The sequence below is a fragment of the Buteo buteo genome, chromosome 14 (genome assembly GCF_964188355.1).
Source record: "Buteo buteo chromosome 14, bButBut1.hap1.1, whole genome shotgun sequence".
Taxonomy (NCBI): domain Eukaryota; kingdom Metazoa; phylum Chordata; class Aves; order Accipitriformes; family Accipitridae; genus Buteo; species Buteo buteo.
The window spans coordinates 6457900-6485524 of NC_134184.1; the positions used below are offsets into that span (position 1 = coordinate 6457900).

The 27625-nt window shown below is 42.0% G+C and overlaps 1 protein-coding gene across 11 annotated transcripts in view; it reads left to right on the forward strand.

The window, feature by feature from the left end:
- Window positions 1-2302: 2302 nt before the first annotated feature.
- Window positions 2303-27625, forward strand: part of ABCC4 (ATP binding cassette subfamily C member 4 (PEL blood group)) — a 152552-nt gene continuing 127229 nt past the window's right edge. For 5 of the 11 annotated variants that reach the window (XR_012652911.1, XM_075045962.1, XM_075045969.1 and 2 more), the window contains exons 1-6: window positions 2303-2455; window positions 16396-16506; window positions 18689-18809; window positions 19463-19687; window positions 23974-24063; window positions 24514-24677. Coding sequence is in view for 9 of the 11 variants with exons in the window: in XM_075045962.1 (XP_074902063.1) it covers window positions 2382-2455; window positions 16396-16506; window positions 18689-18809; window positions 19463-19687; window positions 23974-24063; window positions 24514-24677 (785 nt within the window). In the remaining 2 variants the exon portion in view is untranslated. Of the gene's footprint in view, window positions 2456-2932; window positions 3067-7619; window positions 7719-16395; window positions 16507-18688; window positions 18810-19462; window positions 19688-23973; window positions 24064-24513; window positions 24678-25544; window positions 25586-26043; window positions 26122-27625 lie in introns of those variants that run through there. The other 6 variants (XM_075045964.1, XM_075045967.1, XM_075045965.1 and 3 more) reach the window with 6 other exon arrangements.

Below are 27625 nucleotides of genomic sequence, written 5' to 3' on the forward strand. Positions count from 1 at the left end.
CCTGTCCTTTCAAACCACTGCACCATTTCTGTAAGTTTATTTCCTTGTTTTAATCTGGAAGGATCTAGAGACAGTTATTGACAAGTGTACTACTTATTGCTTGCAAAATTCTGTGGCACATCATCTACGCTCAAGCAGCACATGCTGTTGCCAGCCCTGTCAGCGTTCACTGACAGCAAGCTTAAGCTTGATTTGTCTGACATGGTTATTATGACAATCTTGCAAGCATGTCATGTTTCTTCAATAATACAGCGTAGCCCAGACCTACCCCTCTTTTATCTCAACAACATGTCAGCTTTGATGCCTATAATGAAAGTCAGATGCCAGCCCTGTAGTTGTTTCACTGGTAATGCATTTTAGTGGGAAGATACAGGGCTGGTTGCTACTGGGGACAGGAGGTGAATACACAGAACGTAAGAATGGTACCTATCTTGCAGCTGGCTCGGCTGGAGTGGGAAGGAGTCTAAGAGATCAGGGTTGTGATGAGTTGTACAAAGTCTAGTTAGAGGTCACTAACTAGCTGTGTGCATCAGGGGTCAACACTGGGTCCAAAACTGTCCGACGTCTCATAAATTGTCTGGGTGACAGGGCAGCGGGCACCCTCAGCAAGTTTGCTGATGATATAGAACTGTGAGGAGAGGCTGATACACCAGAGGGTTGTGTTGCCATCCAGAAGGACCTCAACAGGCTGGAGAAATGGGCAGACAGGAACCTCATGAAATTCAAAAAAGGGAAGCGCAAAGTCCTGCTACTGGGGAGGAACAACCCCAGGCACCAGTACAGGCTGGGGGCCGCCCAGCTGTAAAGCAGCTTGGCAGAAAAGGACCTTGGGGTCCTGGTAGACACTAAGTTGAATATGAGCCAGCAATGTGCCCTTGTGGCAAAGAAGGCTAATAGTATCCTGGGTCGCATTAGGAGTGTTGCCAGCAGGTCAAGGGAGGCGATCCTTCCCCTCCCTCAGCACTGTGAGGCCACACATGGAGTACTGTGTCCAGTTCTGGGCTCCCCAGTACAGGAGACATGGACATACTGGAGAGAATTCAGCAAAGGGACACTAAGATGATTAGGGGACTCAAGTATTTCTCCTATGAGGAAAGGCTGAGAGAGCTGGGACTGTTCAGCCTGGAGAAGGCTCGGGGGATCTCATCTGTGTGTACAGTGGGTGCAAAGAGGACGGAGCCAGGCTCTTCTCTGTGGTGCCCAGTGGCAGGACCAGAGGCGATGGGCCCAACCTGAAACACAGGAGGTTCCCTCTGAACATCAGAAAACACCTGTTTGTTGTGAGGGTGATTGAGCACTGGCACAGGTTGCCCAGAGAGGTTGTGGAGTCTCCTTCCTTGGAGATCTTCAAAAGCCGTCTGGACGTGGTCCTGGGCAACTGGCTCTGGGCTGTTGTGCTTGAGCAGGGGGGTTGGAGCAGCTGACCTCCAGAGGTCCCTTCCACCCTCTGCCCTTCTGTGATTTGGGGACTGCAGAGAAATAACAGCATGGCAGAGACCCATTCTGCCAATTATTTTTTCATGGAGATTAATAGTTCTTTGGTTACTTCAGACACATGTCCCCCATTCCTGCTTCCTTAGGTCTCTTGCAGTTTCCTCCGCTCCGTTTGGTCACGCTCCCTGTGGCGGGCCACGGTGACAGTGCTGGAGAGGAGCACGGTGATCCCTCGCTGAACTTTTGAGACTTGCTTCAGGGATTTCTGCGATGCACCGCCTCCTGGAATGAAACAGCTACTTTACTCTGTACCACCAAACTCTCCTAAACATTGTTAAACGACGAGGAGTCTTTTGTTTGTTTGTTTTTTTTAATAGAAGTATCTGCAGCACCTGGGCAGGGGAGGGGACAGCAAGCGTTTGGCCCCATTAAGCCGGACTCGCCCCTGACCCGCCCTGCGTTTCTCTGTCCCAAAAGCCGCCTGGGCGCCTTGCTCGGTGCTGCGCCCACCCAGGGGATGCTTTTCATCCCCGAGCGGCTCACACAGGCCAGAAACCAAGTAGGAGAAGAGAAGAGCAGAGCGGCCCCGGCCTCCGCCGCGGGGAGCTCGGCAGGGCAGCGGGGCGGCCCTCGGCCCTCCCCGGGGAGGAGCGCCAACCCCGCGGGGCGGCTGAGGGGAGCGGCTCCCGCCCCGGCGCGGCCTCCGGGGCTGCCCCGGCGCCTCAAGCCTCCGCGGGGGAGCCGGGCCGGCAGGAGGCGTCCTGCGGCGGCAGCGAGGGAGGGACGAGGCGGCGAAGAGCGGAGGGGGGGGGGGGTGCCGGCTTTGCCGGAAACAGCGCCGGCCGGCGGCAAAGCAGCGGCGGCGGCTGCCGCGGAGGGAAGTCGCCTCAGGTCCTGCGCCCTCGCCGCCGCCGGGCGGGTTGGCTTGGCTTGGCGCGGCGGGCGGCATGGAAGCGGTGCCCCGTGAGGAGAAGCCCAACCCGCTGCGGGATGCCAACCTCTGCTCCCGGCTTTTCTTCTGGTGAGCGCCCGGCCGAGGGAGGGAGGGAGGGAGGGCAGGGACGCCGCTCGGCTGCCGGGCCCGGCCGGCGGCGGGGGAATGCGGAGCCCCGGCTGAGGGCCGCCCGGCTCGCACTTCAGCGCGGCTCCTGAGGGCGTCCGGGCTCCCTGGCGGCGGTCGGGAAGGCGGGGGGGGGGAGGGAATGGGAGACGGCGGCGCTGCCCGCCGCTCCTCCGTCGGCTGCCGGCGGTGACTCTGCAGCCGCGGCTCGGCCCCGACCCTGCCGCCCGCCCCGCCGTGGGCCCGGCGCGTCAGCCCTGCCGGCCGGGGCAGCCCCTCGTACCGCAGGTGGCTGCGGGGAGCGCGGCGAGGCGGGCAGAGGTCTCCTGAGGTGAAGCCGTCAGCCCGCGCCGGGCGGTAATCCCCGGCCGGGGGGCCTGACCGCCTCAGGCGGGCGGCGCCGAGCGCGGCCCCGTCGCCCCCTTCGAGCACATGTTCGATTCCCTGAGTAGCTGCGAGGAGGGCGGGAGGGTCTTCTGCCTCCTCGGCCGGGTCCCCCGGGCCGGGACCGGGTGGAGGACTGCTCCCTGGCACTCTTCTGCTTTCCCGCTTGCATAACGGATCGCGGCCAGGTATTGCTCATCGCGGCCAGGTTTGCTAAGCTCGCTTTCCGTGTGGGGGCTTTCCCCCTCCGCGAATGAGGCCGTTTCTGAACGGCACAGCTGCGCGGGGTTTTCCAGGTGTAAGGGGCGGCTGGGCAGCAGCCTGGCTGCTCTCATCCACGTTTTAGCTGCCGTCGGCTGCCTGGGCTCTTGGGGGGGGGCTGAGGGTGGCACAGAGCGAAGGCAGGGGCTGTTACGGTGTCACCACAAACTTTCATGGGACCAGGTGACTACCAGTCCAAAGTTAGTGCTCGTTCCCTTACTAGTGGCCAGATGACTACCAATCCAAAGTTACTGCTTGTTCCCTTACTAGTGGCCAGGTGACTACCAGTCCAAAGTTAGTGCTCGTTCTCTTACTAGTGGCCAGATGACTACCAGTCCAAAGTTAGTGCTTTTCCTCTTACTAGTGGCCAGATGACTACCAGTCCAAAGTTAGTGCTCGTTCTCTTACTAGTGGCCAGATGACTACCAGTCCAAAGTTAGTGCTCGTTCTCTTACTAGTGGCCAGGTGACTACCAGTCCAAAGTTACTGCTCGTTCTCTTACTAGTGGGGACCTTGGCGTGGGTATACGTAACTGCTCAAAGCAGTGAGGAATTACAGCGCAAGAGTTTTGTTGCTTTGAACTGTAATAGGAAAAGACGTGCGAAGTGAAATGGGAGGGCATCAAGCTTGTGTGTCTCAGCAGATCCGCTTTGGAAGAGGGCAGTTAGGGAGGTAGCGCTTGTTCTGCTTCACCTACTGTAGGCAGAGCCCGGGGTGCACATGCTGTGTTAGGTGGTGGAGGAGGGGGATGGAGGAGAGGGCATGGCACATGCGACTTTTTTTTTGGAAGCCTCTGAAACACAAGTAAAAAACTCTTTGATCCTATAAGCAACTCTGAGCAGGTGCAGAAATCCCTTTTGGAAAGTAGGGGGATTTTAAAAGCTCTGACAAATTTTAGGTAAACAAATTTTCAGGCAAGGATGTGTCCTCAGAGGTACTCTGTGCAAAAAGAAAGAAGGGGGGGGGTTGTACGCTTGCGCATAACTCCCTGTGTTCAGCATTTTGACACCAGGGGTGCCCGTGTTGGAAACGGCTTTGCTAGGAAGTCCAGACAGAATGGTATGAACCTCAGTTGGCCATGTAGCATTCCAGGACTGCTTCTGGTCTGTTCCCTTTCCCTTGCCGGGATCTTGTGGTGTTACTGGTAGTTCTGCCAAAAACAACCCAGCTACATGCAAAAAAGGAAGTGTGCAGTGCTCGTAGCTAGTTTTCTGTCTGCTCCTATTGTCCCTTTTTTTAGGCCGTTTGTATCGATCTCCATGTATAGCACTGAAGTGTTCAACAGCAACAACGAAGTACCTTAAAATTCCCAAGTTTTAGGCAAGCACTGGAAAGGTTCCTTTTACCCCAAACACGTTTGTAGGTTCTCATCATGCAAGGGGAAGAGTAGGTGGGAGTCTGTGCTTGTGGGGTGACAGGCTGTGCTGAAAGTCCAGGGAATGATTGGGGCTTCATGCTTTGCAGTCAGATGGGAGTGTACAGCTGTAGGGCTTGTGGTTTGAAAAAGGGTTTAGTGGGGTAGAAAAGCTTTAGAAGTTGCCTTATGTAATGTTTTTCAGGCTTTCATAGAAGTATAGTTCACAGCAGTGGAAATACCCTTTTAAAGTCTCCTCTCTTACCTGTGCTGCATGTGATCATGAAAAACACCAGTATATCCTTATTATTTACTGGTCAGAAAGCACTAGTATTTTCTCAGTGAAAATTTCAGCTGAAGTGATGTCTGCAGTGGCTTAAATTGAGTAAGCAGGGGCTGTCAGTTTTCTGCAAGTTAACACTTTTACGTAAAATCAAGGAAGTATTAAAACACCCTTCATTAGCTGTAAAGCGAACTTTAAGGGTAGCTTTAAGAATTGTTCTTCCTTTCTACAAAGTGTATAGCATCTGACAGCTGTGTGAGTACTGCTTCGGCACTGCTTCATTTTAACTGCTGTCTCACACAGGATGTTCTGAGATGTTTTCAGCTGGAGAACTGGAAAAACAGTGCTTAAAGATGGCCATCCTGGAAGTAGTGGCAACCACCACCATGCAGCTGCTCGAGTGTGCCTGTTCTGCTCTCCAAATCCCAGGTGTTGGCTGCTTGTTGTCAATGAGGGTAGAAAGTAGGGCATTGTAGGTAGCTGGGCAAGGATCCTTCTTATTTTTATTTTATATATGTTTTGCTCCAGAAGTGCAATTTTGCCATTGTAAGGAAGCATCCTCTCATTTGTTGCCAGTGGTGCAGAAGAAAAGATAAAATTACTGCCTGGCAGAAACAGGATTAAACTCACAGGAGAATTAATGTTTTCATTGAATTATAAAACTAAGGTAATGAGCGTGTAGGCTGAAGACACATTCTTCTCCCATTGTTCAAAGCTTGTCTTCTCGCTTTTGGGTTGTGACTTTGACAAGTATGAGCTTGATGAACATTAAATGCTCTAGTATTACATTCATGGGAAAGAGGAGAATCTGGATCATGTGTGAATATTGTTATTTTTATAATGCATCCCTTGTGTAATATTAGTCTGGATGTTACAAGAATAAAAAACTGTTTATGACAATATGAAGATCAGGGCAGTTGCAAAATATTCTTGTTTTCCGTATCTCTCACTGACTATATTAACATAGGATTATCAAAGCCCAAAATGTTGTTCTGGGTGTTCCAGATATTACTGTAACTACTGACTTTCAGAGTCACAAGTTCCCATGCTCACCAAACATCTTTTAAGCTCTGGCTGGTAGTTCAGTTACAGAGTTAGCAGCGCTCGGGTGTATTTCTAATTTAATTCATCTATGTTTTGTTGGGGTTTGTTTGGTTGGTTTTGGTGGTTTTTTTCATTGCTGGCTCAGCTTGCTGGTGAGAGTGAGGGCCTTGAAGGATGGATAGAAGGATTTGCTTTCTTTTTTAGGTCTGTCCAAGAAAGAGAATTCAGTCCAGTGTTTTGCATGTTTAAACAGCTATTCCATTGTAGAAAGTGTTTTGAGTTTAAAAAGCCTTATACTCCATACTTTATGCAGTTGAGAATAGCACTTCTCACATCTTTTTTTTTTCTGCTGTGGGGGTGGGGATTATTAAATTAATAACTGTACATGGTAAGAGTATTTCTCTTTTCTATTAACGCATCTTTGAGCTTGCCTGTTCATTAAGTAGCAGGTGTATTTTTATTTGCTTATAGCAGTTGCTCCCTTGATTTATAAAAGATGTTTTAGTGATACAGCAGTTAAATTCTTATGCACTCTGTTGTTCAGGCATGGAATCCACTTCAGTGGAAAGTTGCAAAATATGGGCTATGATTAAATTTTTAAAAGACTGGATAACTTTTTGGCCTGTTAACAACATGAGAAGGAGGGCAAGCTGGAACACCCTGGAAAGGGTATCCTGTGTTTTTGTCCAGAGAGGTAAAAGAAATTAAAGTCCTGCTAAATTTCATATGTTAGTAATTTATTTTTAATAATAATAGCAATTACTTGTCAGTCACAGCGAGTCTGTGACTGTGACAAGTTCTCGGCTCCTTTGGAGCCTTAGATGCTTTGTCAGCATCCTAAGGCCGGATACCTTTTTACATCATCACTTTGACATGTGGCAATTGCCATTACAATAACAGCATTAAAACATGACCTGAATACTTGCTCCAAGGCTTCCACGCAGCTATGATTCCAAGGAATAAATGATTGGTTTATCATTATCTGTTGGTGTCTGACAGCATTGTTCTTGGCTTACTAAACATGTGCTTTAGGCAAAATGACAAAACCACTGAGTCTTCTTCATGGCTCTGACTTGGAGTGTAGTGGGAGAAGAGTGAAACTAATCTTTACCTTTGGATTTAGGCATGAACTGAATGGGGAAAACACAGGCATGCAAGTCCCAAGATACTCAGTGATGACTGCGTGGTATGTAGCTGTTTATCTGACCAAATGCAGTCATGTCACGCATCTCTCTTGTAGCAGTGTAAATAACTACACGCTTTCCTTGACTTCTTCCTCCTCTCTCACCCCCTAGCTTAGAATTGGAAGGGCCGCTGACTGATTTAGTTTGACTTCTGAGTAAGCCTAAGTATCACCTGCATTTTAGTCCTGTAACTTGGCTGTCTTCAAAAGCGTATCTTGCCTTGCATTGAAAGAAGTTAGGGAAAGAATTCGTCACCTTTCTTGGAAGTTCCAGCTGGAGTCCAGCAGTGCCACCATTAAAACTGATCCATGTTCCTTACTGTGTCCGTGAATAGATTTACCTGTGAGGATTCTACGTTTACTTCAGGTAATGAATTAAAATAACAAGCAACAGCAGGCTTTGTGATTTGCCTGGGATCTTGCTGGGTATCTAGTGAATTCCCACTGGCAACGCCTGAAATTGGTGATGGTGATGACTCCTAACAGATGACACTTTATAAACATCTCTGAGGTGGCTAATTTTTAGTTCATTTATTGACTTATTGGTGCAGGACGATTGTGGTACTGTAAGAAACTCTAAGGAAATATGTAAGCATCTTCTGTATAGATAAACAGAAAATACATTTTCAATACCCAAAGAATGAAATCACACTTGCTTCTTTTTTTCTCCTGACTGAAAGAAGACCGAGGATCGTACATACAACTTTTTTAAAAGGTAATGCCTTGTTTGTTCATTTATCAGATATTTAATATCCTGTAGTCAAATTTGAATCATTCAGTCTCTTGAACTACTGCATTCATTTGTAAGTTTTGCTTGTTTTATTGCAAGATAGCTGTATTATGCAGAAGAAAATATTGTTTGAAAATCATCATTTATGAGCTAGTGAAGTTAAAATATGGGGGTAAAGAGTGCTAAATAGATTATATTGACTACAGCAAGTGTGTATAAACTATTGCAATGTTAGCATTTGCTATCTACAGTAAATATCTGTGCTTAGATATGCAATTAGATGAACTGTTTGAGTATAACAAAACACTGAGGCTATTTGCCTTTGGAATGCCCTACATAAAGCATGCTGTATCATTTATGAGAGAAAATGTCTCTCATAATTCCTGCAAAACTTCAAAATTAGGAGTATGTTGTGCTGTTGGTTTTTTCTTTTTTTCCAAAAATAATTTTTTCCACCACTTCTAGAAGATTCTTCAAGGCCTTAAGTAGAGTGGAGGAGGGAGATAACACAGTTAGATTTGGGGAGCGGAAGGTTAAAAAGACTAATTTATTTTTTTTTTGTATGTGTGTGTGATCCCTGGCACCCAACCACTTGTAATGCCAGTGTGAACTCACAGGTGATTTTAATTCTTCCTATTTCCATTACTTGTCAGAAAGGAAGTTAATACAGAAGTTGCTACCATTAGGTTTCAGCGTTTGCATTTTCTTTTGCAAATTGGAATCAGAAACTGTTGTGTGCAACTAGACTTTCTGCATAACTTTGCTTTCAGGGTTTGAGCCTTATTTGTTGTTGTTGTTTGTTTTTTTTCTATTAATGTATGTATGTAAGCTGTAACACAGTTTTTAGATGCATTTCTCAAATGATGAAGAAACTGCCCACTCCAACAAAGTTGTTTCAGTAGTAACTAACCTGAGATTAGAATCTTGTTTGGGTGACCAATTCTTTTCTGTGATCTTGAAGAACTCTTTTCCCTTCGCTCTGTGTAATTACTTAGGCTCTATTTCAATAAATAGCTTGTACTAAAATTTATTGTTACAAGGCATCATCTTCAGACCTTTGCAGCAAATCATTGGTATTTGGGATATTTGTCTTGGCATGTGGATGCTGGGTTTGGAATCAATATTTTAATGGTAGTCTTTAGAATGCCACAGGTACAGATGATGCCACTCCTCCATTCCCTGCTTCCAGGCCATGCAGAAAATGTTAGCTGCAGTATGCTTCCCTCCTGCCCCTTTCCTCGCCCTGTTTGTACTTCTAGCCATCTGGAATATCAGGAAGTATGTTACAGTAATCAGATATTTCATACGTGCGGGGTAGATGAACAGCATGAAAACAGCCCGCAATAAGTGCAATCAAATACCAGTTGAGTTACCGTCAGCATCAGAAAGTGGATGTTCAGCAACTTAGCTGCTTACGCTGTGCTGTGAAAAAGCAACAGCTTGGAAGATGAGATGAAGCTGAGTATCAAAGGTTAATACAGTCTGGCATTGGAACTGGAAGCCTGAAGGGTGTTTTTTAGTTAATGTGGCTTTGAAGTAATTTCATTGTATTCCTATTTTTTCCTACTATAAGCAATGAGAAAATCTACTGTTTAAGCTGCAGTAAACTGGGGAGGGAAGTTGCAACCAAAACACCAGTTGAAAAGCATCAGAAGAAATACTAGAACTTACTCTGTTTACTTTATTAATTGTAGATAACTACCTTGGTGAGGGGAAGTGGGAAAAGGCAGCTTACTGAAAAGAACAGGTGAGCATGTGAAATGGAGAGAGGCTTTAAAAAAAAATAAATCACGTGATGACTACAAACTTGTGGTGATATTTATGAATTCGTGCATAGTAACACTGGCAACCGTCAGTGTGTGTCCTTCTGTCTGTACGTCCCATCCCAGCAGTGCTCCTCTGGACTGAGAGCAAGCACATAGCAGTGTTGGATTTGCACTGCTGGTGTAGAACTTCGAGTCATGAAGGTGGGTAGTGAACAGTACAATGAAGCAGGTAGACACCTGAGGTAAGCCATGGAGGATAAGCAACATGGATTTATAATCAAAAGGTCTCGTGAGGAAACCCCATTTATTTTACAAAAAACCCAGCTCCAAAGTAGGTGATTAAAGAGAAATACATACGTGGTACTTTGCAGCTTAGTAGTTGAAGTAGTACTTCCAAGCTGCTCAAGGAGATGAAATCCTAGTGTTATGGAAGAATTTGAGTAAACAAAGACTCTCCTGTGCAGCAGTTGAAAAATAACTGGACATTGAATGTGAACAGATGATGCTTGTAATGTAATGCACAAATAGGCTTAAGAGGAATGGGGAAAATGCAGTTTGTAAACCACCTCCTTAAGGAATTAGTTGATGAGAGTATACAGGATGTGGCTTTGACTGGGTGCTGTAAAATCACCCAGAAGTTAAAGTTCTGCCTATAATTACAAGTAAAGAAGGACAAAAAGATTTTTCTAATTAGAAAAGTAGTCCATGTAGTCTGATTTTTCTGACTTGGCCAGGGATAACACAAGGGCTTTTGTGAAACTGGGGAGACCAAAATTTTGCACTTGCGTAGAGGAAGGTACCATAATATGTTAGTGACCAACTATGGTGTAACTGTTGTGGGGCTGGTCAGGGTAATTGAAGCCTGTGGCTGTGTCCAGGGCACTGCCAGACACATCCTTTGATCTTGCGATATTTTTTATTTGTGTCAGCTTTGTAATGTAATTGCAAATGCTTCTTGGCTGATGTTTCGTGACAAACTTTCTCAGTTCATGAAGAACTTGTAATATATGCATGGGTTTCCCGAAAGCTCTGCAAGCCTGCCCTACAGTGTGACAGTGGTACTTTTTTGAGCATTTGCAAGCAGGACACAATATAAATCCAGAGGTACAGCGGGTCCCATCCCTGGGTTAATGAACCAGTTGAGCTGGACAGTGCTATGAGTTTAATGTACCTATCTGTAAGTTATTTCTTCCTGGGCTGAAAAGAAATTGTTTTGGGACGCTAGCAAACCTAATTTGAAAGCTTTCCCATTTAGGAAACTTTATTTCATGGATGAACCAGAGTAGCATGACTATTCTGATTGCATAATGACCCAGCCTTTCATCCACCAGGACCTTGTTCTCTTACACTCTGTTTCCGTGAAGTGTATGATTTGAGACCTCCCCTTGAGGTCTCACTTCTCTGGCGATGGTAAGAGAACACTGCCTGTCTTGGCTTTTTCTGGAGTTACAGGCTAAGGAATTTAGCATCCTCTAACTTAGAGGCTTTCCAAAATCCTGGTGGAGTTGCTCTAATTACAGCTGGTAAAACTTGCACTTTCCTGAACAACCAAGTAAATTGTGGCTGGTTGACTGTGTTCTAATGTTACAGGGTGTGTAATGTCAGGGCCCAGGAGTAGGGAAATGCAGGAAGTGAATGTTTATGTTGTGGTCTTTGTGTATCTGCTGGTTCAGAAATGAATCACTTTCTTTTTTTATCAGTGCCCAAGGTACTGCTGTAGAGGTGGAAATCTTTTTGGGGTCAGAACAGTGAGTTACTGTTTTGCAGTTGGCTATCTCTTGGGTTTGCAACAAGTTACAGAGTGATTTTCTTTTAATTTATTTTTTTAATCTTTATTCCTAGTGACATCAGTATTCTGGCAGTAACAGGGACTAATTCTGGGCTTCTTTCCAGACTGATGTCTGATCAGCTAATTGCCTTGATAGAACAGAGGCATTCCCAGCAGAACAGACGGTAGTCAGGATTCTTCCAGATATTCACCTTTTTGTGTAGTTCATGCTAGCAAAAATTTGGGCTAATCTCTTTGAAAGGCATCATGTGAACCCTGTGTTTTGAAAGTGACTAAAATGAGGTGACATGTAAGAACCAAATAATTATTCAAAAATCTTAGCAAACAGGAAGGTACCCAGGGAAAGAGAAGGCAATGACTAAGGGGTCCTATTTTTATTTAAGTTGAACAGCTTCTTCAGAAGGAAATACAGAAATATGGGTCTGAGGTGTGAGTCTTTCTTCCCCACGAAGTTGTTGCTTTCTTCCTTCAGGCAATGGATTGGTAGTGAGTCCATTTTAAGTCCATCCTTGGGTTAAGAGGAGTAGTTTGCATCACTGTCTATCTATTCCCTCCATGTCTCTAGGTCATCTTTAATTTTGTTTATTATTTTAGCTTTTTTTATTAAAGAACAATGCAGCTTGCACAGTTTCTGTGTTCATAACGAATTCTACTTTTCTGTGGGCTTTTTTTACACCACCCCCCCGCCACCTGCCCCCTTGAAGAGTGTTAGCTGATCTCTATTTGGACAAAAGACATATCACTCTAACGTAGTGTTCCTTTATGGTTAAGTTGAGGTTTCAGGGACATTCTTTATGTAGGCCATTGATTTATTTGCCAGGTTCCTTTAACAGTCCTCTTACAGCACTCTTTAATTTAACTGAGCCTTCAGGCAAAAGAAGGGCTTGGTTCCTTTGCTTGTTATGAGTGTGTGACTCCAGTAACAGCAGGCTCTGTGAAATAGGTTGGGCTCAATTCTGCTCTAAGTGCAGATAATTTCATGGGGTGTAATCTGCATGTGGCATCCTGGTGCAAATTTTACTTTAATGACTGAATATGAGCATCTGCTAAGTCTTCTGTCTGAAAGTAGACGTTCCAGTGTGAAGTTCAGGTCCCATCAGTGAGATGGTGAAACTTGGAACTGTTCTTGCTGTACTGAGGATTTGCAGTGGACAAAGAGAAGACCTAATTCTTGGGCTAAAAGCTGTTCAAGGACTAAGCGTAATTTGAAATTTGAAAAGAAATATTTTTAACCTTCTTCTAAAGATCTTCAAGTATAGTCTACAGTAACACAGCATACTGTAGCTCTTTGGGGGAGAGTAGTCAGAAAGCTCAACAATGGGTAATTTTTTTGTTTGTTTCTTTTTATGCTTTTTTCCCCCCTAACCCTACAGAAACATGTGGGCTTGTGCTGAGTCTTTGCTATGTTGTCCATTGTACAAAATGAATTACCACATTTTTTTGCATACTCTGGTTTGGTTTTCCTTGCCTTCTTTAATGTTAACGTAGAGGTTGTAGTGCAGTATATTACTGTTTTCAAAACTACAGTTTTAACTAATGGAAAAAGATGAACAGCCTTGAATTTGCACGAGGACTCACTGGAACTAATAGTCTCAAAACCTTGAGATTTTTGGCAGTTTTTACACTGCACTATTATCTCCATCTGCCACTTAATTTGGAAATTCAGTCTTATAGTATGTACAGTACTTGATTGGTGTGGAGATGGTGGGACAGAAGGGATTTGCTACAAACCATAAGAACTCATTGGAGGTGGGTGTATCATCAGTAAGTTTTTTTGAGAGTTTAAGGCCAAAGGATAAGCTAGGTGACTAGCAATCCTGTAGACGTGAGACCGTTATCTTTCATCCGGTTACTTTGCAAGTGGACTACGCTACAGCTGTGGTCAGCACTTTTTGCTGCTGTTGGCTGTAGTGCTGAATCAAACTGACATCAGGATAGAGTAGTTGCCCTCAACAGAACCATTGTTATTCCTGTGGCCTGGTTGTGGTTTTTCATGGTGTTTTGAAAAGTATAAATAAAGGAATGGTGTTCTACAGAGTAACATTAAGAGCGTTGTTTTATTTTTTAGAAGTATATATTTAAGTATATTTTTAAAGCATCTTTTATTTTCCTCTGTGTTCTGCTATGTGCCAATAAGAGACAGCACTATTCAGCACTGATGAGGCCACATGTGGAGTCCTGAGTCCAGTTCTGGGCTCCCCAGTACAAGAGAGACATGGACATACTGGAGGGAGTCCAGTGAAGGGCCACAAGGATGATGAAGGCACTGGAGCATCCCTCCTGTGAGGAAAAGCTGAGAGAACTAGAACTGTTCAGCCTGGAGAAGAGAAGGCTCAGGGGTTCTCACCAATGTGTGCAGACACCTGAAGGGAGGGTGCAGGGTGGACGGAGCCAGGCTCTGCTCAGTGCTGCCCAGTGGCAGGACCAGAGGTGATGGGCACAAACTGAAACACCAGAGGTTCCCTCTGAACATCAGAAAACACTTTTTCATTGTGAGGGTGATTGAGCACTGGCACAGGTTGCCCAGAGAGGTTGTGGAGTCTCCTTCCTTGGAGATCTTCAAAAGCCGTCTGGACGTGGTCCTGGGCAACTGGCTCTAGGTTGACCTGCTTGAGCAGGCGTTTGGACTAGATGACCTCCACAGCTCCCTTCTAACCAACCTCAGCTATTCTGTGATTCTGTAATCAATATCCTATCTATGCTCCTTGTTAAATGTCAGAACAATTTTTGTTTTCACCACCTTGGCAGCAGTAGCTGGTGGAATCTCATAATGGTTTCCATAGATGCGAGAAGGATTTATCCCTGTAATTTCCTGAAAGAGCTGCCTCATCCTGATTCTCATGGTAAAGGAGCTGGGGAAGATAACTTGTTCTCTGTCCTTCTCTGTCAAAAAGGAGACCTGTGACTTGTTTATGGACTACACTATAGGCTAATACTGAGGAGGAAGGAGGAGGTTCCTCTTTGCAAGAGGAGGAACACTTGGTATCGGCCACATGAGTCAACTGAAGTCTGCAGATCTCTTCAATAACTGCTTATCCTGGAGCAAATAGAGCCCCTTTTGTCCAGCAGGCAGAAATTGTTTCAATGGCCTGGAGGTTATTTACCTCATGTCTGCTTTATACCTGTGGTCGGCAGCAAGAACTGAGGCCGAAGAAGAGATATTTCAGTGGAGCAGATTTATTGTGTTGAACCAGTCAGAAGCTCTTCTGGTGGTTGGAGCAATTGATGTTTGAGACATTTTTGACAGGAGCTGTAGGGAAGTTGTGGCAGTGATCTGGGCCCTGATGCTATTTGACCTTACAGGCCAAGCAACAGACTTGTCTGACAAGTACTTTCTGTTATTAACTGTACCTTTACCATACATTGAGGACTTAACAGCTCACATATACAGATCGTCAGTACTCACTCCAAGAGTTTAAAAAGGGTTGTTAGGCATCAGAGATGCTACTCTAAGGATAGACTTGATCTTTGAGTGAGTCACAGACACACTGTGCTAACATGTTAAGCCTCGAAGGAAAAACATTGTTAGTCCCATTTGTTACATGCAGTTGTGCCATGGAGCCTGTGAAAAAGGTTTTTGCAACAGTTCTATCTTCAAAGAAAGTCTCTGAGCCCCCTCTTCTGGGGTTCAGTCTGCCCCTCCATGCTCTCTAAAACTAATCAACAAACTTCTTATGAGCCAGTGTATACAAAATTTAATTGGAACATGCCTGAGCAAGAAATGCAAAGCTAGTTGATGAGTATTCATAACCACTGTTGTGGTTGTGAATAAATAAATGCCCTCATTGTAAACCATTCCAGTTTTGAATTCTCACATGTAGGCCTTCCAGAAAATAATACACTTCATCTAGTGCACCAGGTGCTCTTTTAAAAACTGTGTTGGTGAAGTCAGGGAATAATTGTCAGAAACTAAACAGCAGTTATGAACTTTCACAGGCAATTGACATCAGACAAACCCCTTGCTGTGAGTGCAAGAGTATTTTTTCCAAAACGGGTCCATCCCTGACCTCTTGGTTCTGATTGTACTGACCAACTGAGAAAGTACTTGTAGGATACAAGCCTGAGAGCCAAAATCCACATTTCTCCTGGAAACCAAATATCATGGATTCGGTAGAGACAAACTAAGTGGCAAACTGCAAGCTCCCTAACTTGCTGTTCCCACTAAGCCATGCCTGTTTCAGAGGTGTCATTCTCTTTTGCTCCTGCTCATGAACAACTTGGTCACTTTTGTGCTTTCTGCCATGCATCCATCTGCTCTGCGGAGCACAACTGCAACTGTTTGGACCTCCTTGACCTGTATTTCAGACTTGAAGAAGGATCTATGTGCATAAAAGCTAGTCTTGCTGTTCCCTGACCGTATTATTTGATCTAACAAAATACTGTGTTTTCCAACAAACCTAGAGTAGGACTATTACAATTTGTTTTCAAATTGCTCTCATAAAATACTGAACTTTTAAAAAATCTGCCCACTAAGGAAACTGAGCTGTTTTCCTTTTTTGAACCGACACACACTGTGACAATGCACTTTTTGTTTGTATTTATGGGTAAGATCAGTTCTAGTAATAGTCCGTTATTTACCCGTTTTTACATTTGAGTTGTTGTCTTTAAATTACTGACCTTTAATATTTGTCAAGATGGCACTTGAATGGTGGTTAGGTTTTTTTCCCTATGTAAATTAATAGCCACACTAGTTACAAAAAATGTCTTTTAATATGTATTACAATTTTACTTACAAGTCTGTCAATATTTTAGTAGTTGGATTAAGTTCTGTTGTTTCCTAAATATTTAAAGGAATGCTAATTTTCCTTAAATATAAGGAAACACTGTAAGAAAACAGTTGCCTTAAGGCTGAGAAGAGTTATGCTGGCTGTCTGGATGCCTGGGAGTAAGGTGCTATGGGGCATAAACAGCTTTAGGGAATGGGAAATGCTTTCCCATTTGTAAATTGGGGTGACTTAATTCTGAGGTAAGAGAAAGTGCAGTAAAATGTGTGGCTATTGAGTGATGCAGGAGAAGAGGAGGGAAGAAAAGGGTAAAAGAATTAATATGTAAAGAAATCACTCTTTTCATCTGCTGACCAGTTTATTATTAATTTGCATTTAAATAGGTGGTTGAATCCTTTATTTATTATTGGCCATAAACGGAAGCTTGAAGAAGATGATATGTATAAAGTGCTGCCAGAAGATTCCTCAGAGAAGCTTGGAGAGGAATTGCAGTGGTAAGGAGAAAAATAATTGTCTCTTTCGTTGTATTTCTGCTGGTGAAGGTGACAGTCTTATTCCTATTCTAAAATTAAAAAAGGTTGTAAAGTTTAACAAGGTCTACTGTTAAAAATGCTGAAGAACTAAGAGTAATATTTAGAACTTGTTCGTCATGGAAGCATTTTAATTTTTTCGGGCTACACATAATGAAAATGCATTAGAGTATTTTCATTATGTCATTAATTTGACACTTTGCAGAATGCTTGGAAAAGAAGATGTTTCATGAACTGTTACTGCAGTAATCCTTAATAAATTAATGTGAGTCTTCTGGCCTGTGGTAGAATAGCTATGGAAACTATAAAAGTGGGGAGAAAGTTCTGGGTTTTTTCTTTTGTTGTTTTTGGTTTTGAGCACCAACTGAATTAAGTGACAGCTGTGTACCCTTTATATATGTGTGTATATAAATATATGTATGTTGAAAATATGCCACTCTGGTAAAGTGGATAAAATGCCTTGGACATATAAAAGCTTGCATTTAGGAGGGGTTTTTTATTTTGTTATAAGTACTCTTCTCATGGACTGTGTACCAGTTGATGTTGTTATGGTCCAAGGACAATCTATTTTTTTCTTTCAATAGTGAAGTATTTTCCAAGAATAACAGTTTATGTAAATTGTCTCGAACCTTGCAATAGAGAAGGTTTTTGTCTTCAAATAATAATTTGTTAAATATAAGTAGGGGAAGAGGTATCTTCTAGTGAAAAGTGGCCTCTATATTAGGAAAGCGTGATCTTGCTATTTCTTGCCTTTACGCTGACATAGAGCAAATCAACTTTTGTAATAGTTTGGTTGGGATAAGAGACTCCTCAAGAAGTAAAAAGAATCCAGAAATGAAAGGTTATGACCAGGTCTTACATCATCCTGCTCTGGATGAGTTAACTGAAGAAAGTGTCAGTGCTAAGCTCATAGGCGCGCAGCTTTTAACATCTTTGTGTCTGGAGAGCTTTGCCAAATTCCATGGCTGTGTCTTGAAGCAGTTCAGGGAGTTGGCTGTGGAGGAAGATGGACTCCTTCCAGTGATTCTTACAGTAAAAGCACACACTTTCCATGAGTCAGGAAATGGTAGAAAATACAGCATTAAAAAAAAAGAGTGGTTTTTAATTCTTTAGTGTACTTGGCCAAGAAGCAGAGAATATAATTCATAAATAGTCACCTAAGGAATTAGCCTTTTCTCTTGGGCCAGCAAACCCCACAGAATCGATGCAGTTTCGATTCTGATTCCAAAGCATTTAAACAATAACTCTATAATCCTTGTGACAAAAAAAAGGGTAAAAATAAATAAAAAAAGTTTTCTTATCCATACTCTATGCTTCAAACTCGTGTGCTTTGTTGCAAAATAATTTGGCTTTCATGCCTTAGACTCATTTTAGCCCTTAAACTAGCAAGGTCAGGGGGTCTGGCAGAAAATATTTAGCCCCCAGAAGCAAGGGGGAGTATCCTGTCTGACAACAGCATGCTTTAAGAAGTCTGCTGAAGTTCTGATATTTTCTTGTTAAAATCGTTCTTGTTATTACTGTCTTTGATTTTAATGTGAACAGATTGTGTCCTGCTTGTGGGCAGTTTTGCCATTTTGCTGCTGTAATCTTTGCCTTCAGAGAGACTTGTGGAGTGTTAAGTGACAAAACTGCTGCAGACAGTTTCTTCTGCTCTTGTGCCATATCTGCTCGTCCTCATCGAAGCATGTGGCGGAAAAAGAAAGGGCCAGACATGAAAAAGGGTCGTATATCACAACCTTTCTGGGGGAGTGCAGAGCTTATAGGAAGATAAAGACACTCTGTGCTGCCTCAGTTTAGTCCATAGTCAGGAGATCATATGATAATAGGCTCTTAACTAAGGTGAGTGGCTGTCTGAACTGGGAGAAGAATGAAGGAACCAGTTTCTCATCAGCAAATATGTCAAAAGTGATAGTAGTCAACAGTGGTGAATTGTTTGTCATGATACGAGAGCAAATAGGCCTGTAATACTAAATACTATTTGTTGATGCGTATGAGAAGACATGACTGTTAACTTTTGTTGTTGTTGTTGCTGTTGTATAAAAGTGATCATGGCAATCTTGGCTGTAAGGCTGAAAGCATTTTATTCCAGGTAATTGCCTTGTGATTTTACTTCTGCCCTCAGGCATGGTTGTGTTTTGTTTGTCAGGTACTGGGATAAAGAGGTGCAAAAAGCAAAAAAGAGAGGAAAACCGCCACATTTAACAAAAGCCATTATTCTTTGTTACTGGAAATCCTATTTAGTTTTTGGAATTTTCACAATGATTGAGGTAAGTGGTGTAAAATGTCACACAACACACTTCTTGGCTAACAGGGATGTGAAACTTGGCCTCTTAGACTGCATGATACATACTGGTGACTTAATGCTGGGCTGTTCAGAGAACCTCTAACGTTCATGTGCTTTCTCAGAAAACAGAGCTATAGTCCTGCAGAGACTGAAAAATTGAGTTGTAACTGTGGGATTGTGGATGTGGAACAGAGAGCTGATTTTGGTGCATTATTTTTGAGACATTACAAGCCATTGACTTGCTTTGTAAGGCTTAGCTGTATCTTATATATGAGTAGGATGCCCAATAGAAAAAGGGTTTTTTTGCTATATGTAAATGGCTGTAAAGGACACTTTGTCATCTTTAAAAATGGGAGTGTAACACATATTCATGCAATTTTTATGACATCAAATTTTTTATTGGTAATTGACAGAGTTCTTTTTAAAGATTCATCTGAATTTTAATGTGGAACTTATTTCTTTTGGATTACGTGTTGATAAAAACTGGCTTGGCATTTTAGAGCACAAAAAAGACAAAAATAATATGGGATGTGACTTGCGGCAGTACTTGGCTCTTGTTTGCCCGGCTACAAACTTGGGTAGCATGGTATGATATAAAATTGTTAATACTTTTTTTTCCCCTTCTTTTTCTTTCAGGAAACCCTCAAAATAATTCAGCCAATATTTTTGGGAAAAATTATTAGTTATTTTGAAAACTATGATTCCTCAGATGAGGTAGCTTTGAATTTTGCATATTGCTACGCAGCTGCTCTGTCTGTGTGCACGCTTATTCTAGCTATAATGCACCACTTATACTTCTATCATGTACAGCGGGCTGGCATGAAGCTGAGGGTAGCTATGTGTCACATGATTTATCGGAAGGTAAGCAAACCTGTGTACAGGTATATCTGGCATTTGACAACTATTTCATTAGGGGAGTTTAAAAATACAGTTATTTGTTCATGCTTGCAATTCCATTGAAGTTGCTTGTTTGTAGAAATGTAATGCGTGCTAATGTGTATCAGACCTTAAATGTATATACGTGCTCTTGCTCTCTCTTCGGTAATACGGTGTCGGAATGACAGCTTCAGTCCTCCTAGTGAAGGTGGTGAATTAAGTAGCCCTAAAGCCTAGGAGGAGCTGCTGATTTTGGCCTGCTCGTGCTCTTGGAGAGGAACTCCCCGTTGCTGGTGGAAGGGTTGTGTGCTGGAGCGGTAAGAGGCCGTCAGCGTACGGCAGGAGAAGGGCAGAGCTCCTGGGGGATGCTGGCAGTTGCTTCACTGTCCAGTTCCCCCCCCTGCCGCCCGTTGTGGTTAATGGTGGGATTTATTTATATTTTATTCCAGCAGTGCTGTAGAGGTAGTGAGTTGCTCCTTTGTGGGTCAGAGAGGCTGCCCCCCTCTCTCGGGGCATCCGTCAGGTGCTGCGGTACTGCTGCTGCCCCCTCCAGGCTGGCAGGGATGCTCAGCGTCTTCACAGCCAGGTCCCTTTAGTATCCCCTTACTTGGGGGGGAGAAGAAAGAGAGGAGTGGGCAGAGACACGGTTCAGAATCAAGCTGAATCCTAAGGGTAGGGTAGAGCCGTTTTTTAGTATCAGTTACTGCTTTTACCGTGGGAGCGCTGGGGTCCTTCATTAAAGCCAATGAAGTGTGAGAAGGGATGTATGTTTAATAAGCTGTAGTTTCTTTGCTGTCTTTGTGTCCTGATCAAGAAATAGCTGTCCTCAACAACAGAAAGAGCCGAGGCCACTGTCAGATGGAAAGTGGAACAAGAGAAGTTATGGATATTACCTATAGGAAGGAGTTGAGTGGCATCCAGGGTGAAATGCTGGCCTTCGTGTGCTCTGGGGACCAAGCAACCCAATTGTAAATGTCTGCTTCCCTCTTCTGAAGCTGTTGGCAATACCCAAACCGTTGAACCCGGCCCCGCTTCCAAGCAGGAAGTCCCTGCTGGGGATGCTGCAAGGGAAAATGCCCTATCTTTCTAGCTTTAGTGCTGCTAGAATAGTAACCTGCCAGTTCTTACCTCAGCAAAGTGGTTTAATTGAAGGATCAGACTGTAAAGTTTCTTTAGAATGTAAAGAAATCCATGTTATTTTAACCATTGAACATAGGTACCATCCACTTAAGGCAAACACTTGTACTACTGGTATAGGTCATGCAAAGGTTTTGGGCAAAGCAGTAAAGTGAGGAGAGTAAAAATGTCCCTGTTGTAAGTGGCGATTGCTTTTCATGCACATATTTATTCTCCTCCCTCTTCTGATACCTTGGAAAGTATCCTCTGGGAACTCGGCTCTAACATGGCACACTGCTTTCTTGTACATAAACATCTCTCTAAGGTATTAATTTACTAAACTGATTATCATAACACAGTTTGAAATTCATGAAATATGTATATAGCAATGTTGTTTGTTGCTGTGTTGATATTAGCCTAGAAGCTTGGAAAAGAAATGTTTGTAATGTGCCCCCTTTTTTCTAGGGATGTGATTAAATGGAAAATTAATCTCTCCTCATCTCATAAATGTTGTCTCCTGAGGGTGAAGGCTGAGGTCACAGCAGAACATTGATAAACCTTTCTAATCATTTGTCTTCATTATCTGAGGCTTATAGATAGGTCATACTTTCTCTTTATTCTCATACAGGCTTTTGAAAGGATCTGGATGCTAATTTACCAGCACTTTTGCGGTGTTTGTTAATTGCTGTAGTAAATAAAAACTTGGATTTGCAAGGATGAATGGGTTGGATGAGAGAGCATCCTTAGTGCTGAACTTCAAATGCTCATAATTCTTAAGTTTTAGACCCTTTTTCATTTCCTGGAAAGTTTAAACTCTCATTTTGCAAAAACCATGCATTCAAACTCCAAGATCTTTTGTGATCAGTAAGAAGTATTAGTGATGCACGAAGGAAGCTTATAACAAAAATGAAAATGGAATCTGTCTTATGACTCACAATCTCATGTTTTAAAACCAAAGGGTACTTATGGGAGACTGATTTTTTTTTTTGAACACTTAACTTTTAGAAGTTCTTTGAGGTTCAGAATAACCACTAAAGCAGTTTAAGCTGCGGAGTTATTGGTTTAGACAGAAAGCAGCCAAAAAGATGTCAGGAGTTATTTGACTGAACAGTTTTATATTATTCCTTTCTATGGTCAGTTCTCCCTTTTTAATGTGCTTTTGAATTAACTATTTGGGGCAGGGAGAGATTAAAACACTTAAGATGGGAGTATGGATGGCAAATAATAGTTAAAGAATTGAAATTGGGCCTGTGCAATTATATCGGGGGGGGGGGGGGAGAAGTTTAACCTAAGGCATCAAGTGTACAAACTTCTCTCATTAGTTCATATAATTAAAACCTATTTTCCTTGAGAAAGGGTGCTTGCTGGCAAATATATCCATATGGAAATCTTATAGACAGAAAATCAAGCAGATCTTTATGCTGAAAACAGACAGATAATTGGCAAATGTAAAATAAAATGTAAATTCAAACTACAGTTGCTTTTTAAAAAGGTGTGTGGCTCTAGCTAATCTTCAGTAGTATTTCTTACCTTTGGAGTGAATTTATAAAAGTTATGGTCTGCAGTATTTAAAGCCACAGTGTACTGACTTTGGCTGGGATAGAGTTAATTTTCTTCATAGCAGCTCATATGGTGCTGTGTTTTGGATGTAGTACAAAGGGAAAGTACCAAAACAGGACTTTTTGGTAGAAATTGGTTATAAAAGTAAAACTTGTGTTTTGTGTCCAATGTTTCCATGTCCTTCTGTATACTTGCAGTCTAGACAGGTCCATTCAGCCAGGAGAATGTAAGGCTTATTTAACTTTTAAAAAAAAAAATAAATCAAAATCCAGTGCTACTTCGAAAGTGGGTTTGAAGCAGGAATGGAAGAAAAGAGTAAAATTGCATTGCTACTGATGATGGGAGTGGCTGTCTCTTCTCTGAGAAGACAAATCAGTCACAGATGAGCACCCTCCTTGTGGCTCAGATGCTTTTGCATTATTCCTCCTGAGACTGTCTTGGTCAAAATGAACTGGGCTAGTACATTTTGGAACTGAATAGTACTTTGATGTCTCATGTTCTTGCACCTGATTTAAAATACTGGAACAATATTTTTGATACAATTAGTGCTCTTCAGTTTGGATTATTGATCAAAAAGGAATCCTAATAACAGGATATTGTTTGGATGGGGAGAAGTAGATGTGCACCATCTAAAAATGTGAAGTGTCTTTGAGGAGTGAACTATTCCTGTTACAGGAAAACGTGTAATGTGTGTTGTGTGTTTTTTTTTTACTTGTGCTGCAAAACTGTTTTCTTTCCAGCAGGTGTAGAAGGAAGCAGGGTCTGTTACCCACATCTTTGAGCTATTTCAGTTTGGATCTTTGCACTAATGTTCAGACTGCATATTTCCAGACGTGACTTTTTGGGGGGCATTTTACAATCACATACTATTTTCTACTGATTAACTTACTTATTAACCTATAAAAATGTTTGATATTTACTCTTGTTGCTTTTCATAACATGTGCTAAACTTCATTTAATATAATTCAGAAATCTTATGATTTTACAAGAGTTACTAACAAGGGAAATATTTATTAATTTGTAAAAGGGATATTAACTCTGATTTGCAAAGACAGAAAGCACAGTTTGCAGTGTTTGCAGGAACTGATAGTGTAAGATGAATAACTTGGGGGTTTTGTCTTCTGTGAGGAATCTCATTCAAAACAGAATTCTTTCACTTGGCCAAACATTTTCCTGATTTTAATTTAATCTTCAGGTAGAGTTTTCTGTTCCCGTTTTGAACAGATGCTCATAATGTGGGGAAGAGCAATGCAAATGAAAAATTACAAGCTCTTTCATTTAGTTTTATTAAGTTGTTCTGTTGGTATTTTCCTGTTTTTAATCACTTTAAACATGAAGATAGTTATGTCACTTTTGTTCTTGCAGTCCTTCCCTAGATTTTTTTATACTCTCTTCTTCAGGACGTTCTTCAGAATATTTAACCTAACTCACATGTTACCTAAGGCTCTTGAACTATGCCCAGATGTTCTCAGGCAAAAGCTGGGATGTGCCTTCAGCTTTTGCCCTGGTATTGTATTTGTGTATTGAGTCTTCTGTATATAGGTGTACTGTGCTTTATAAGCTGTGACAATTTGAGACCGTTCTGACTTTTTTAGGCACTTCGTCTCAGTAACGTAGCTATGGCAAAAACGACCACTGGTCAAATAGTGAATCTTCTGTCAAATGATGTGAACAAATTTGATCAGGTAAGAAGTATTACCCATCTTTCCCAAGGGGCTGAAGAAATTGTGGGGTTTGAGTTAAGAAGTTTTTGTTTACAACTGGTGATTAAGTGTTTCTTATGAACATTTCTTCTACTTGTTTTCTTGAACATCATAGGAAGTGAAATATTTTCTTAGAATATGGGAGAAAAACATATACTTTTTTCCCCCCCTTAAATATTTTCCTGCTGTTTTCTTAAGCTCAGAGGAATGTTGGTGCATGAAGATAAAATGAAGTCAGTGTGGTAGTTTGCTTACTTTATGGAGGTTAGGCGCCTCCATGTACATTTAGGTCTCAGAATCTGGTGCAGAATTCTCACTGGATGCCGCAGTACCTGCCGCAGGCAAAGGTGTTTCCTCAAGTTTTGTGTTACTGGGGTTTAATTTTTTAGCTAAGATCAAAACCTAATTTTTGTTTCTTAACTATTTGCCTAGGTAACAATTTTCTTGCACTTCTTGTGGGCTGGACCAATTCAAGCTGTAGCAGTAACAGTACTTCTCTGGATGGAGATAGGCCCATCATGTCTTGCAGGAATGGCAGTTCTGATTATTCTTCTTCCTGTCCAGACCTGCATTGGGAGGCTTTTTTCTTCCCTAAGGTAAGGTTGCAGGTGTTGGATTGTGCGTATTTCTGTCCTGGGTTTTAAAATGTACGTATTGGATGGAGGTGGAGTACTGTTCCGAGATCAGCTTCTGTCTTTTGAGGTTTTTTGCATTGTCTTTTTTCTTTGCCCATGTTTATCATAGTTGCTAATGTGAGATTTCTGAATTCCTGTTTAGGGACTTGAAGTGGTCTGTCTTCCAGACATCCTGAAAACATCTGCTACTCATTAGCTGTCCAGTATATTAAGAGTTGGGCTACTTCTGTAGCTAACTTGCTGTAGATCTTGGCATAGAATCATGTAACTCCTTGAGCTTTGCCTTTCTGCGTTGATGCTTAGGGAGTGGTTACTACAAAGACAATACTGTCAGTCCTGCTGTAAGTTTGACTTACTGGGGTGATACAGGAGTTGCAGTAGAAAGCTCTGAAGGTTTTGTGTTCAAAGATCTTGTTCTCCTCCAAGGCAAAGATGCAGAGAGGAAAAAGGGGAAGGAACTGAGAAAGGAAGAAAAAACCTGTGATGGTGGTTTTGATGCCAGCTATGAGGTTTCTAACTGTAAGGTTCTAGGCTGTGGAGATAGAAAATGAGTCTGCTGTAATTTTCCATTATCAGACAAATTTAATTTGTTTTTCTGTGACTTCTTCCTAAAAAAAAAAAACTTGCCTCAAGTGGGAATATTGAATTATCTTCAATGTTCTCAGTTCCTAACTTTCTTTTTCTTGTGTAATTAATCATGCTGTAGTTACGTCATGAGTTTATAAATGTCTTTTGCATCTAAATGGGAATATTTTTGCATTCCTTTACTGTGTATGCATACGCTTAGTAGTGTTAATGCATCTTTGTTGCATTTGTATTCAGGGTGAATGGGTTCCTTCTAGCTCTTTGGATAGGTAAAACTTCTTTTGGTGAGTTACTGTTGTTTTCAAGTTGTATTTTAAGACAAGTTTTCCAGAGGTATTGAGACTGGCATTGCCATTGCATGGCTAGGTCTGAAGAGAGCTGAGAATTACAAAATGAGATCAACTCATAGACTTCCTTCTATTTGTAACAACTGTGATAGTCTTCAGTTATTATGCTTATGTGCTGTTTCTCAAATAATGAGCCATGATCCATTTGGTGTTCTCTGTCAATTTCTTAGGGTTTTTTATGATAAAACCTGTTTGTAGAACACTTCCAATATATTCTTACATGTGCATTTTCACTGCATGTTTAATATGCATGCATAAGTATCAAGCTACTTCACTGTTGGGTTTTTTGAGTTTTAAGTTTTTGAGGTTTTGAGCTTTGAGTCAATAGTTAAAATACTTAGCACTTAACTGGTGCCTTATCCATGGTCGTAAGCATTATTATCCCCATTTTACAGATGGGAAACTGAGGCACAAAGAGATTAAGGGACTTGTCCAGGGTCAGACAACAAGGTGACAAAAATCCCTTCTTGAAGGTATGTATTTTAAAAGTTAAATCAGTGGCAATGTAATGTTGTTTGGGTTTTTTCCCCATTCATTAACGGCCACTTCTTTGGATGCAGTGCAAGGGAAAGAATTTGTTGACCAGAAAAACTTCGGCTTGTCTATGTGTGCATGGATCTTTGTATTTGTGAATAGAAGTGTGCAGTGAACAGAAGGAGTTAATGGAAAAACTGGAATGGATTCCAGCGCTGTAATGATGAGTGTGTTCTCATGGCAGTTGCTGGGATTCTGCATGGATTTAAGGAAATCAGCCTATGAAGAAGTAATTTAAGGATTAAAGCTTTTGCGAAAATCCAGGCACGCTCAGTGTGGCAGCTAATTTGTGCTATTATTCAGCATTGTACTTCTGACCCAGTGTTGTAAACACATACATGCACACCAGTTTATGATGCAGGCATTAGTGTCAGTGCTGTAGGAGTTTGCAGAAACGGACTCAGTATCCTATGGAATGGTATACACTGTATTATGCAGTATTGCTTTTACCTGCAAAAGTACTAGAAGTGTTACAAAATACACATGACCTAATATATTATTTGAGAAATAGTTCAATTATTGGACTGAAGACCATTTCATATATATTTATTCACAAGAGCTCAACCCTTTTCACAGCTTAGCCATGCAACCGTAATACTTTCATTTAAAGTCCTTTTAATTTTTTTTTAAGAAAATGACTGTGTGGAACTGTTGTTTTAGACATGATTAAAACCTACCAAATATGCTTCATGGCAACAAAAAAGAATTCTGCAGCTTGCTTAGTTTAGGATGTTTATTAGTATCATAGAGGGGACTTCTCTGACACTTGAAGAATTTTCAGGTCCTTTCTTATTGTGCTCTTAAGCATGCTATGTGAGCGTGTGTTTCCCAGTCATCCTGATCTGCATGTACTCTGAACTTAATATTTTTAAAACTGGGGACGTGTCTTCCTCTGCTGTAAATTGCCATCAGTGCACTGGAAGTTTGTGTACTTTAAACCATTATATCGTATCTCTGAGTCTGTGGCTTCTGGTATGTATGCATGTACAAAATACGCTTTTTGCAATGTAGAGTAACTTAAAAAAAACCAAAGAAAAATACCTCCAAACAAACACCCACTTGAACATTTTAAAGCAATTTGAAAGAGGTTGGTTACTATGATAACATTTCACTGGGAAAACTCAAAAATTGGTTTGTGAGAACTGTAGCCTTTTTGATTCACACCATTTAAAAAAGAAACCTCTGTTAAGTTTATTACTTTGAGTCATTTCCAACCTTCTGTTATCTGGAGACCAAGCCTGGAAGTCAGGTCTGAAAAATGACCATTTCAGAAGATTGCAGGTGAGAATTGTTGTTTGTTGCTGCAGAGACATGAACAGCACATGCTAAATTTTGCCTTTTGTAGTGGTGGTGTGTGTATGGGGAAGAAAGGATGAGCTCTTGCATTCTTTGAGGAATTGTTTGTCTTTTACTGTTTGTTTTTGAAAAAGAAAAGGAGGACTT